General features: G+C 59.2%; 2 protein-coding genes across 4 annotated transcripts in view; both read right to left on the bottom strand.

Annotated features, from left to right (window-relative positions):
- DOK3 (docking protein 3) overlaps nucleotides 1-5,345 on the bottom strand; it is an 8,922-nt gene extending 3,577 nt beyond the window's left edge. Inside the window, exons 1-4 of one of the 3 annotated variants that reach the window (XM_032158686.2) lie at nucleotides 4,795-5,345; nucleotides 4,417-4,455; nucleotides 3,335-3,517; nucleotides 2,098-2,403 (exon numbers count right to left, since the gene is read on the bottom strand). In XM_032158686.2, the coding sequence (XP_032014577.1) occupies nucleotides 2,098-2,403; nucleotides 3,335-3,517; nucleotides 4,417-4,422 (495 nt within the window). In that variant the 5' untranslated portion in view covers nucleotides 4,423-4,455; nucleotides 4,795-5,345. Of the gene's footprint in view, nucleotides 1-2,097; nucleotides 2,404-3,334; nucleotides 3,518-4,129 lie in introns of all 3 variants that reach the window. The other 2 variants (XR_009213908.1, XM_058440163.1) reach the window with 2 other exon arrangements.
- A 104-nt stretch (nucleotides 5,346-5,449) lies between these two features.
- Nucleotides 5,450-10,934, bottom strand: DDX41 (DEAD-box helicase 41). The gene is made up of 17 exons (XM_032158684.2): nucleotides 10,837-10,934; nucleotides 10,643-10,753; nucleotides 10,206-10,365; nucleotides 10,039-10,113; nucleotides 9,849-9,909; nucleotides 9,605-9,741; nucleotides 9,110-9,182; nucleotides 8,840-8,993; nucleotides 8,625-8,761; nucleotides 7,612-7,774; nucleotides 7,227-7,358; nucleotides 6,884-6,955; nucleotides 6,653-6,749; nucleotides 6,369-6,518; nucleotides 6,195-6,266; nucleotides 5,969-6,079; nucleotides 5,450-5,800 (listed from the first exon to the last, which is right to left on the bottom strand). The coding sequence occupies exons 1-17, from the start codon at nucleotides 10,861-10,863 to the stop codon at nucleotides 5,664-5,666; spliced, it is 1,869 nt and encodes a 622-aa protein (XP_032014575.1). The 5' UTR covers nucleotides 10,864-10,934; the 3' UTR covers nucleotides 5,450-5,663.
- Nucleotides 10,935-11,741: the final 807 nt, after the last annotated feature.

The raw sequence follows: 11,741 nt of genomic DNA, 5'->3' as shown, positions 1-11,741 counted from the left end.
CAATCTCGGCTCACTGCAACCTCTGCCTCCCAGGTTCAAGCAATTCTCCTGCCTCAGCCTCCCAAGTAGATGGGATTACAGGCATGCACCACCATGCCCGGCTAATTTTGTATTTTTACTAGAGACGGGGTTTCTCCATGTTGAGGCTGGTCTCAAACTTCTGACCTCAGGTGATCCGCCCGCCTCGGCCTCCCAAAGTGCTGGGATTACAGGCCTGAGCCACCGCGCCCGGCCACCAGTGCTTTTTAGTATATTCATAAGGTTGTGCACTGTTGCCACTGTCTAGTTCCAGAACTTTTCCATCATCCCACATGGAAGCCCTGGATCCATGAGCAGCCACTCCCCACTTCTCCCCTCCTCCAGCTCCTGGCAACACTCACCTGATTTCTATCCCAATGGAGTTACCTAGTCTGTACATTTCTTTCTTTCTTCTTTTCTTTTCTTTTTTTTTTTTTAGAGACAGGGTCTCACTATGTTGCCCAGGCTGATCTTGAATTCCTAGGCTCAAGCAATCCTCCTACCTCGGCCTCCCAAAGTGCTAAGATTACAGGCAAGAGCCACTGTGCCAGGCGTTTGTTTTTATGGCTGAGTAGTATTCCATCTTGTGGACAGACTATGTATTGTTTATCCATTTGTCAGCTGATGGCCACGTAGGCTGTTTCCACCTTCTGGTGGCCGTGAGTAGTGCTGCTATGGACATTCACGTCCATGTGGGTTTTTATTTTATTTATTTTATTTTTTTTGAGACGGGGTCTCACTCTGTCTCCAGGCTGAAGTGCAGTGGCACGATCTCAGTTCACTTCAACCTCCGCCTCCTGGGTTCAAGCAATTCTCCTTCTTCAGCCTCCCAAGTAGCTGGGACTACAGGCGTGCGCCACCACGCCCGGCTCATTTTTTTTTTTTGAGACGGAGTCTGGCTCTGTCGCCCAGGCTGGAGTGTAGTGGCGCAATCTCGGCTCACTGCAAGCCCTGCCTCCCGGGTTCACGCCATTCTCCTGCCTCAGCCTCCCAAGTAGCTGGGACTACAGGCGCCCGCCACTTTGCCCGGCTAATTTTTTTTTTTTTTTTTTTGTATTTTTAGTAGACACGGGGTTTCACCGTGTTAGCCAGGATGGTCTCGATCTCCTGACCTCATGATCCGCCCGCCTCGGCCTCCCAAAGTGCTGGGATTACAGGCGTGAGCCACAGCGCCCGGCCAATGCCCAGCTCATTTTTGTATTTTTTAGTAGAGACAGGGTTTCACCATGTTGGCCAGGATGGTCTCGATCTATTGACCTCGTGATCCGCCCGCCTCGGCCTCCCAAAGTGGTGGGATTATAGGCGTGAGCCACCGCGCCCGGCTCATGTGGGGTTTTTTTAAGATACGGTCTTGCTCTGTCTCCTGGGCTGGAGTGAAGGGCACGATTACAGCTCACTGCAGCCTCGACCCCTGGGGCTCACGCGATCCTCCTGCCTCACATGTACATGTTTTGTTTGAACAACTGTTCAAGTTCTCTTGGGCACACACCTAGGAGTGGACCTGTGGGCCCCATGGTAACTCTGTTTACCTCTTTGAAGAACTCCCAGGCTCACTTCCTTTTGACCCATCACAGACCTTTTGGGGCTTTACAAACATGTCTGGCTTAAACCCTCCAAAGCCTTCGCTTCTCACTCAGAACAAAACCACACACATGGCCTGGGGCATTTCAGCCGCTCCCCTAAGCTCTGTGAGTTGGCTTCCTCCTGCACTCCTTCCCTTCCAGCCATGTCGCCTTCTTTCTGCCCTTGAACACCCCACACTGTCCGGCCTCGGGGCCTCTGCCCACGGGACTCCTTCTGTTCACAACTCCCCAGGCTGCCTGTCCTCAGACCTTTGCCCAGCCTCCTCTGAGAGGCCTTCCCTGGCCACCCTGCCCGTCACTCCCTCACTTCCTCCTGCTCCCCTGACGGTCCATTTTCTCCACGGCACGCACGGCCCTCTGAGAGTCATTATAGATTTACTTTTCCCAAGCTTGTAGGTGCTTGGTGGAGCTTGCTGGGTGACGGGATGTGAGTGTGGAGGTGGACAAGTCGGGGGCAGGTGCCTCAGCCCGACCGACCCCTGCCCACTGCACTCACCGGGAAGGCCAGCTGGCAGATGGGGCCCATCCAGGCCTGGCGGTGCTGCGCAGCCAGTAGGTGGCTTCGCTCGGTGGTGGTGAGCAGGAAGGCACCGGTGTCCCGGGGGCAGCTCTCGCCGTCGGCCGGCAGCACAGATACACAGTCAGCCAGGCGGATGACCCGTCGCTCCCCTCGCCGGCCAGGCCCTGCCGACCTGTCACCCGCTGCTCCCAGGCCACCATCCCGGACCTCCCAGCTCTCCAGCCGTGCCACGCCTGATGGGCCTCCTGCATACAGCAGAGCCCACACCTTCCGCCAGCACTTCTGCGGGAGAGGAGCGGGAGGGCGAAGACCCTTGGGTGGCAGATTGTCCGTGCCACTCGGCTCAGCACAAGCTGCTTGGCAAACGCTCCCAGCCAGGAGCGGGCCTCTGCTCCCGAGTTTCTCAGGGCTCCAGGGAAGGAGGCCTTGGCTGTGCTTGGGACTGGTCAGCCCTGGGTTCAAATCCCAGCCCGCTCTTTCCTAACTGTGACCTCCACAAGCATCAGCGGCGTCTCTCAAAAGGCCATGAGAACTCGAGCTGGGGCTGCTACTGGGTCATGTTTGTAAAGCATCCAGTAGCCGGGCAGACCACCAGACACTGCCATTATGTTGGTTCCCTCTCACCCCCAAAAAGGGGCACTTGGGCCACAGGCCAAGAGCTGGGGTGGGAGGGAGGCCTCCGCCTCACGCTGTTAAGGAAGGAAACATGCAAATAGCTTCGAGCAAAGGAAACTGACGGTTTATCTGCCTGGGCAGCAGCTGCAGCTGAGCTGCGGGGGTGTGGGGCTGCTGCAGAGGAGAGGTGACCCCCCTGCCTCCTTGCTCCCAGGACAGTGCCGCTGCAGGGAGGGGCTCCACCCTTGGGGCCTCCTCCAGCTCAGCCCTCACCCTATTTAGGGCCCTCGGTGGCACTATTTCATGGGTCAGAGGCTGTGAAGCTCTTCCCTGCTGGGAGATTTGAGCCTTCGACCCTCTCCCGCTCCTGTATTCCCATCTCTCCTGGAGGCAGGGTCTGGCAGAGCCTGCTCAGCCCCTGCCTTCTCAGGCTGAGACCCGCACTCCGTTCCACTCCCCATACCTGGGTGGGATCCTCCACCCTGACTCCCTTCCCAAGTCTCCCAGGTCTGCCTGGGCTGTCCGAGGCAGGGGCGGAGGCTGCATTCTCCGCCCACTGTTGGTCCTTGGCAGCTGCCTGGCAGCCAGGGGTCCCCACCTTGCCAAACTTGACATGCTGCTGGTAGAGGATGCCATCCTTGATAGGGGTCTCCAGAGGGTCCATGGTCACGGCCAGGAGCAGGGCCGCCGCTTCAAGACCTGGGGAGACTGATGACAGGCTGGACGGGAACTCCTCACACTTCCCCTTCTGGCCACTTCCCGTCCCTCCGTCCAGAGGCAGCTGCAGGCCGGGGGGAGGGGAGCCTGTCTTCAGCTCAGGGGCTGGGGGCAGCATGTATTTCCTCCCTGGGGTTCTGGCTGTCCAAGGTGCCCACACCTACCTGGACGGAGCCCGTGGCCACCTGAAGGCAAACAGCCTTCGCACACACCTGGATCAGCAGCGAGCGTCTGATCGCAGTCTGGCTCCCTGAGTCATGAGTTCCTGCCCCTCCCCCGTCCTGCCCGGGGCAGCTGCGCACCCTGGGCCTGACACTCCCTGGCCCTGCCTCCACCGGGACCCTTCTCTAGCCAACTCCTGGCTTTCCCACTGGGCGTCCTGGCTTGAGTGCCTCACCCCGTGTTGCTGCTCTTCTTTCTCCCTGAAATCTCTCTTGTGTTCACCTGCTCCTCTCCACCCCACGAGCCGCTGAACATCACCAGCCTTGGCACCCCCCCAGGGGCCACTGCCCCACTGGGGCTCCATGCAGCACTCTCCGCAACCCAAGACCAACCTGTCTCTCCCCTTCCTGGGGTGCAGCCCAGGCTCCTCAGCCCGACACTCAGGAACCTGTGTGTTCTGGCCTCCATCTTCCCCAGGCTCATTCCCAGGCCAGCCCCTCCAGGGCCCCCTCACCACTGTGCTGCCTGGGGCGGTGGGCCACCTCTTCCTCCTGGAGGCCTTCCTTGACCACTCCACGCTGCCTGAGAGCACAAAGGCCCTCGCAGTATACACTCACGATGGGCATCCAGTCCACATGGGACCCACACCCCTGAATGGCCCCAACCACGTGAGTGTGGGTGGCAGGTCCCAGGGGGCCCCGGAGAGGTCACATGTTCATTTAAAGCTTTGCTTCCTGCTGGGGGCTCCTTTTGTTGGCTTGCCTAGCAGGAGGCCAATAGCGGGGCTGTGTGTGTGTGTACCTTCATTCTGGAACAGCCTCAGGTCATTCAGCACCACCTCTGGGAGAGAACATGGAAGCAGGATAAGGAATCCCGTTTGGAAATGCACTTGGCCAGGAAATATTTCCTAAAGGCCTCCTGGCACCCGGCTCTGTGCCCACTGTGGCCCAAGCAGCCCTAAGTTCTGGCCACCTCAGACGCCACATCCTTTGCGTTCTCATCGCCATTTCAACAGTGAGGAAATCGGCGCTCAGAAAAATTAAGTAACTTGTCCAAAGCCACATACCAAGTGACAAATATGGCTTGAGCAACCGCCGTCTCACTGGAATGAGCATGTGGCCATACACGCAAAGTGCCGGCTCAGAGGAAGTGTGGCCGCCTGTGCTGGTCCCTGCCTACCTCTCACCAGATGCCGAGATCCTGCTTCATCTGCTAGCGGTCTTGTGACTGCTGTCCACGTTTCTGTGTGTGTCTTTCTCTCCCCTCGCCTGACGGCTTCCCAGGCAGTCATCTCCCTGGTCCATCTAGGTCCTCAAAACTCAGCAGAGCTGGGCACAGAGCAGGCTTAGGGAGAGCTTGTGGCCTAAACGGCAGTTCTATGACATATGCTGCCTCCTCAGTCAACGGAGTGGAGGGCTTCCTCCAGGTGGCTGGCACAGGCAGGCGGCGGGTGGGGGTCCTGGGGCAAGAAGCAGCCTCCCAAGGGACTTCAGGAGAAGCCCCTGAAACATCACACCACTGACAGGAAGAGTGAGCCTGAGAGCCATGACAGCTGGCCAGGGAGACCAGAGAATCCAAGCACTTCTCCTTGGCCCGCCAGTGTGGTCCCTCCTTGAGTCATAAATTCAGACAACCCAATGGAGAGACCCTGAGTCCCCAGAGGTGGGCACCAGCTCGGTGGCTCCTTCCACAGCCAAGTACCAGCAGGCCAGGTGTTGGCAGTGCCAGCGGGAGATGCCGGGGCCTTGCCTCAGAGGGGCTGCAGAGGTCAGAGGTGATGTCTGTCCAGGAACCAGGGGGCGGATGAGGTGAAACACAGAGGCAGGGCCAGGGCTGGGATAGAGGTTTGTGCTTTAATGGCAGCTGGGGTGAAAGGAAACAAAAATAGTAATTCTGAAGAACACAGGGAACAGGCAGCCAGGACCAGCCTGGCCCAGTCCAGGCCAGCTGAGCTGAAATGCTGATTCTGTCCAGGGGGCTGCTGTGTGTGTAGAGTGGTGGCAGTCTTGGGGACTGAGGCCTCTTGGAGAGGAGGGAAGACTGTCGGCTCAGAAGTCCATGGAGCTGTGGGCCAGGTAGTCCTTGCGGCCGATGTTGCTGACCTGCTTGGTCTGCATAGCCTCGAGTTTGGGGCAGTCGGTGATCCGATGGCCCAGGCCCCCGCAGAAGGCACAGCCGCGCTCTCCTGGGGGAATGGGGACAGGGGTCAGCCACGTCAAGGGCCAGGATCCACACCCTGGACCTCGGGCCCCCCGTTAGGCACCCTTGGTCCACCGGTTTCATGTTTCTGACTTCCAGCACCCCTCCCTGCCACCCGCCGGCTGGGGACTCAGGGATCCCGCTCCGCAGTCACCTCCAATGTCCAGCATGGACTCGTCCCCGCAATGCAGCACCTGCAGCACGGGCGGCACCTTCTGCTTGGCTTCCAGCAGCAGCGCTTTGAGGTCCATCAGCACTGACTCATCTGGGGGAGGAGTGGGGAAGCATCAGGGCCCATCCTGGGCCCTGCGGCCAGAACCTGGGTGGCCACAGGCAGGGGACCCAGGGAACAGCTAAGGTGGCTCTGGTGACAGACTCACCACAGGCTTTGTTGATGAAGGTAGTGGCGATGCCTGTGTTTCCCGAGCGCCCAGTGCGACCAATCCGGTGTACTGCAGAGAGAAGGACAGAGTCTCTGGCCCGTCGCTGGACACTAGGGGCCTGGCTCGGCCCTTTTCCAGCCTCACCCATGCCCTTGGGCCCCAGGCCCTTACCATAGTTCTCAATCTCCTCCGGCATGTCATAATTGATGACGTGCTGGATGGCGGGGAAGTCCAGGCCCTTGGAGGCAACGTCTGTGGCTACTAGGACATCCTTCTTGCCCTCCCGGAATGCCTCGATGGCCTTAGTCCGTTCCTCCTGGTCTGGGGAGGGTCAGGCAGACATTGTCAGAGACACCATGGGATAGGGGAGTGGCAGGCCAACCAGGCAGGGGAAGGCGCTAGGTAAAGTGCCGCTACTGCAGCAGGGTCCAAGCCAGTGCTTGCACCACCCTGACCTTTGCCCCCATGGATGGCTACGGCCTCAACCCCCTTGAGCAGCAGGTACTCGTGGATGGCGTCCACGTCTGCCTTCTTCTCTGCAAAGATGAGCACCTGTCCAGAAAGACCAACTCCAGTCAGAGGCTAACTGCCTGGGCACCCACCTCACCTCCCCTGGCACTCTGTCCCCTCCAAAGCCCTCCCTGGTCCTGGGGACTCTGCCCCCGGCCTGGCCTGGCTGCACTCACAGGTGGGGGTGTCTTCTGCAGGCATTCGAGCAGGTACACCATCTTGGCCTCCTCCTTCACATATTCTACCTCCTGCCACCACAAGGATCAGGTCAGGCAATCTTGAGATTATGCTTACCCGCCACAGCCCTGCCATAGCCTGTCATCTGGACCAGGAGGTGACCAGAAGCCACTGGCTGCCAAGGGCTGGGTGCCCTAAAAATGGCCCTGGTTAAGCATCAGGGGCTTTGAACGAAACCCCCGGTTCCCACAAGGTGGACCCCCGGCTCCAATCAGCTTCAGGGAGACTTGTCAGATCCAGCCCCCACAGGTGAGAGACCACCCATCAGGAGCGCCTGCCCACCTGGATGACATCCAGGCTGGCAGCCCCAGCGCGCCCCACATTGATGGTGACAGGCTTTACAAGGGCACTCTTAGCAAAGTTCTGAATCTTCTTCGGCATGGTGGCACTGAAGAGCAGGGTCTGCCGCTGGCCCTGAGGAAGAGGGGGGCTGCGACCAAGAGCATGCAGGGCTGGGCTGAGGGGCATGGGGTCTGGGGAAGCCGAGCAACTGAGACACAGCCCACAAAGTATGAGCAGTGGGTGGGGTGGCCAGGGGCATGGGGTCCCCGTAGTCTGATGTGGTGTGCGGTAGGGGGTGGTGCAGGGTGCCTGGCCGGGCTCCACAGTCTGATGTGGTGTGCGGTAGGGGGTGGGGCAGGGTGCCCTGGCCGGGAGGGGGCGGCACCTTGAAGTAGGAGAAGATGGTACGGATGTCACCCTCGAAGCCCATGTCGATCATGCGGTCAGCCTCGTCCAGGGCCAGGTAGCGACAGATGTCTAGGCTGACCATCTTCTTCTGCAGCAAATCCATGAGGCGCCCTGGGGTGGCCACCATCATGTGTACACCACTGGGGACCAAGGAGAGACCCTGAGGTTGGGGTCACTGGCCTATCACCTACCTAGAGGCAAGCAGGCACCCTGCATCTGTTCTGCTCTCTGTCCTCCTTCCTATTTCTTTGTCTGTCCCCTTCTCATCATTCCCACCACCTGCCCTATGTATAGCACACAGCTCTCTTCCAAGGCACTGCAGCCATTTTCACCACCGCTCGGCCTGGCATGCCTTCCCCCTTCTCCTGGGTCAGCCTCTCACCCAGAAGCGCTGTCATCAAGCTCCAGAGGCTTTACTCTGGACTCACTTTCCTGGCCTACTGGCTTCACCTTTTCTGTGCCCACATCTCCCTAAGACTCAGAAGTCCATGGAGGAAGGCCTCCGGGATGGGGTCTGGCCCATCTGTGAACGGAGGGACTGGTCCAGGGCCTCTGGTGGTCTGCAGAGGACTGCACAGCACGGAAAGGACACAGGTGCCGCTGGGATCCAGCACTACCCCAGTGCCTCAACCTCCTTGACTGACTGCTGAATGACCCTGACCTTCCTGGGCCGTCCACCTCTGTGCTTTCAGCCTGGACTGCCCCTCTTCCCAATTCAAACGTCACCTTCCCGGAAAAGCCTTCTCTGAGCTCCCACCTCCCACTGTCCCCAGCAAGGTGGGCCATTCCATCTGCTGTGCTCCCACAGTACCTGGCCACATCCCTCTGTCCTCCCCCAACTGACCTCCCCATTAGACTGGGAGCTCCTTGAGGGTTGGACTCACAGCAGCCCTCTGTGAAGATCTGTGGAGTGGCTAAGGTAAAGGGTCCTTTAGCTTTTCCACGGACTCGCAGGTGGCAGAGGTGGGGGCAGGGAGCGCCAGCACTCACTGTCGGATGGTCTCCATCTGCTCTTTCACGGACATGCCCCCAATGCAGAGGGCGCAGCGCAGGAGTGGTGAGCTGTCCTCCTGCAGCAGGCGGCAGTAGTACTCCAGGATGCCATGGGTCTGCCGGGCCAGCTCCCGCTGCAGGCAGAGGGACAAAGGCTGGCACCAGAGGGCAGCCCCAGTCTCTGGCCTGCCCTCCAGGCCAGCCTATCTTACCGAGGGGCAGATGATGAGTCCATAGGGTCCCTCGCGCTTTGAGAAAGGTAACCTCTTCTCTTGTTCCAGGCAGAACATGATGACAGGCAACGTGAACACCAGTGTCTTGCCTGAACCCGTGAAGGCGATGCCTATCATGTCACGGCCAGATAGACTGTTGGGAGAGGATGACCCGAGGGCCAATTTCAACAGAAGATGAAGGACACCTAGCCATTGCTCCTCCCTGTTCCAGCCCTCCTCAAGGACCCCAGGTCCACAATCCAAACTCACATGGTGGGGATGCCCTGGATCTGAATGGGTGTTGGGTGGTGAATGCCTTTCTTCTTCAGGCCTCTCAGGATGGCTATGAAAACCAACCGACATCGTCCTCGTGACTCACACGTACTTTCTCAGAGCCCCAAAGCCTGTAAAACTGGCACTACCCCTACAAGTTGCAGATGAGGAAACTGAGGCTCAGAGAGAGAGACAGAGAGGAAAAAAAAAGAAAAAAAGAGACTTGTCCAAGGCCCACAGGCTAGGTGCAGCCAGGATTTGTATCCAGTGTCTATGCCCAATGGCACTTTCCTCCTGAAGCTTTGTAACAGCAGAGAACAATGAATATGTACAGCTGGGGCAACAAGGAACCTAAAGAAACTTCTCCTCAAATCCCTCCAGCCCCAGTGACTGGATCCAATGCAGATGTGGCTGAGCTCAGTGGGAGCTAGGACATAACCTCACAGGTGTTTGATTATAAAAGTGTGGTATCTCTCTCCAGCCCCTGACTACCTGCAGGAAACTTCATTTCCTTGAAGCTCTTGATGGGCGGTGGGATACCGTCTCCCTCCACCAGGATGTGGTATTTCTTCCGCACGCGCTCATGTCGCTCTTCAGACATGCTCAGGACATAACGGGGCGGAGTCCAGCTGTGGATGGGTAACAGGGATCAAGAGAGCTCTGGGAATAGCTGGCCTGGGAGCATCCCTGCATGTACCATCCGAAGCAAGGGCAACTGCAGACTGTACAGATATACCTGGTTTTGATGGGGTCATCATACGTAATGCCCTTAGCCATCTCCTTCACTGACATCAATGCTGAGGAGAGAGACATGGCTCAGGGCTGGCTCCTGCTTCTGAGAAGCCAGATCCCTTGAGATATAACATGCCTGGGGCTGGGAGGAGGAGCCTCAGTCCACCTTCTCACTATCCTGGCTCCAACCATACCTCGGCCCTCGGCCACACTCTCCAGGATCTTCTCTTCTTCCTTCAGCTGCTTCTCCTTGGCAGACTCTTTGCGGGCTGAGAAAAGAAGTGGAAGATGTCAGACAGATACACACGGTGCGCCAGGCTCAGCTTCTTCTTTCCCGCCCAGGCAGTGCTGCCCAGCTCACCTTCAGCCTTCTCTTTAAGGTGCTGGTGCTGATCCAGGAGGCTGACGTTGGACTGAGGGCCTAGCGGGATGTCGTCCTCATCTCCCCGGGGTTCACTACCGCTGTCCTGCTGCTCTTCCTCCGCAGCTCCCTTGCGTCTTCGCTGCAGCAGCTTCTGGAGCTGAGGTTCCACCCGGGACCCACAGATAGAATGGGCACGGGGTCCACAAGGCCAGCGTCAGGATCCTGGCTTTGGGGCGAGGGTCCTGTGCTCGAGGCGCAGAGCTGCCCTACCCCTCAGATCAGGCCGTCGGTCCCTCGTTTGTCTGGGGGCCGCGCCCCGGTGTACTGAAGCTCACTCCTCAGACTGCCCTCCTCCTCACGGAGGCCGAGGCCACGCCCGCCCCCTGCGACCCGGCGGTCACGGCCCCATCCCTCCCCGGACGCGGGCCCCTCACCAGTAGCTGCCGGCGCTGCCGTAACGGCACGTAGGGCACGTAGTCCTCGTCGTCCTCATCCTCCGCCTCCGAGCGGCTTCCTCCGGCAGGCATCTCGTCGGTGCGAGCCCGCTGCAAGCACACGCGAGTCAGGCACGGCCTGCTCCCCTCTTCACGCCCGCTCCCACCCGCGCGGGGTCTCGTCTCTCTCCCACCTTCCGTTCAGGTTCCGACTCCTCCATTCTTTGCTGCACGCATGCGCGCCACGACGAAACCCCGCCTCATCTTTGCGTGGGACCCAATCCGATGTGAAGAAGCGAACGTCGGCGCCTAGCAACGACCTGGGAGTTCCGGATCGCGCAGAGGGACAAATTTGCTCTGGAGACGCTATCGCACGGCGAAGCACGGACGTTTTCATGGGTGGTTACGCGACAGTTGCCAGGACCGAGGGCGAAACCGGCTGCAAGGCATTGTGGGACACTGGAGGAGTTGGAACATGCGCTAGAAGGCTCAACCCAAGCCCACTGGAAGAGGAAGACGCACGCAGCGGAGACAGCTGATCCGGAGTCGGGGAGGACTGCCAGGTGCCCAACCTCTCCCAGAGCATGGCGTCTTGGGCACGCCCATGCCGGCGGACAGTGCGTCCTCTAGGGCCGGGAGCTCCGGGCCGAGTTCGCGTGGGCCGCCTGCGCTTCCATCCCTGCCGGGGACGCCGGGGTTGCGGGATAAACCGCTCGACGCACCCTGCCTCCCTGACTGCGCCTGTGTGACACCTACGTTCACTGGTGGGGCACGCATCAGATAAGGATGGCAGTGGTTTTGAACTGGGAGGCCCTGTATAAATGTAAACGGTTATTACTGTAAATGCTGTAACAGAGCTGCCTGGGGGGCGCTTCCAGGGAAGCGTGGGAATCTCAGGCCGGGAGAGGAGAGGCGTCCTGGGCCAGGGCGCTGCAGGAATACAGGTCTGGCGATGTGCAAGCACACAGATTCACCAGGCAACAGCATTGCGGCTAGGGTGGGATGGGGAAGCCGGACCTAAGGCCAGAAAAGGAGATTGCGACCAGAGCATGCCTGCTGTGACTGTCAGAGTAAGTGGTTTCAACTTTGTTAGAGACTT

The sequence above is a fragment of the Hylobates moloch genome, unplaced genomic scaffold (assembly GCF_009828535.3).
Source record: "Hylobates moloch isolate HMO894 unplaced genomic scaffold, HMol_V3 SCAFFOLD_6, whole genome shotgun sequence".
Lineage (NCBI taxonomy): Eukaryota > Metazoa > Chordata > Mammalia > Primates > Hylobatidae > Hylobates > Hylobates moloch.
Note: the sequence above shows the minus strand (reverse complement) of the source record. Positions and strands in the feature narration are given on the sequence as shown.

Bases quoted from the DNA above. Each gene is read 5' to 3' on its own strand.
- DDX41 (XM_032158684.2), bottom strand. From the start codon at position 10,863: ATGGAGGAGTCGGAACCTGAACGGAAG. The intron at 6,267-6,368 runs GTAAGGGCCTGG...TTCTCTCTGCAG, and splicing joins GGAGGAGATTGAGAACTATG to TACACCGGATTGGTCGCACT. The intron at 6,080-6,194 runs GTGAGTCTGTCA...CTCCTCCCCCAG, and splicing joins CTTCATCAACAAAGCCTGTG to ATGAGTCAGTGCTGATGGAC.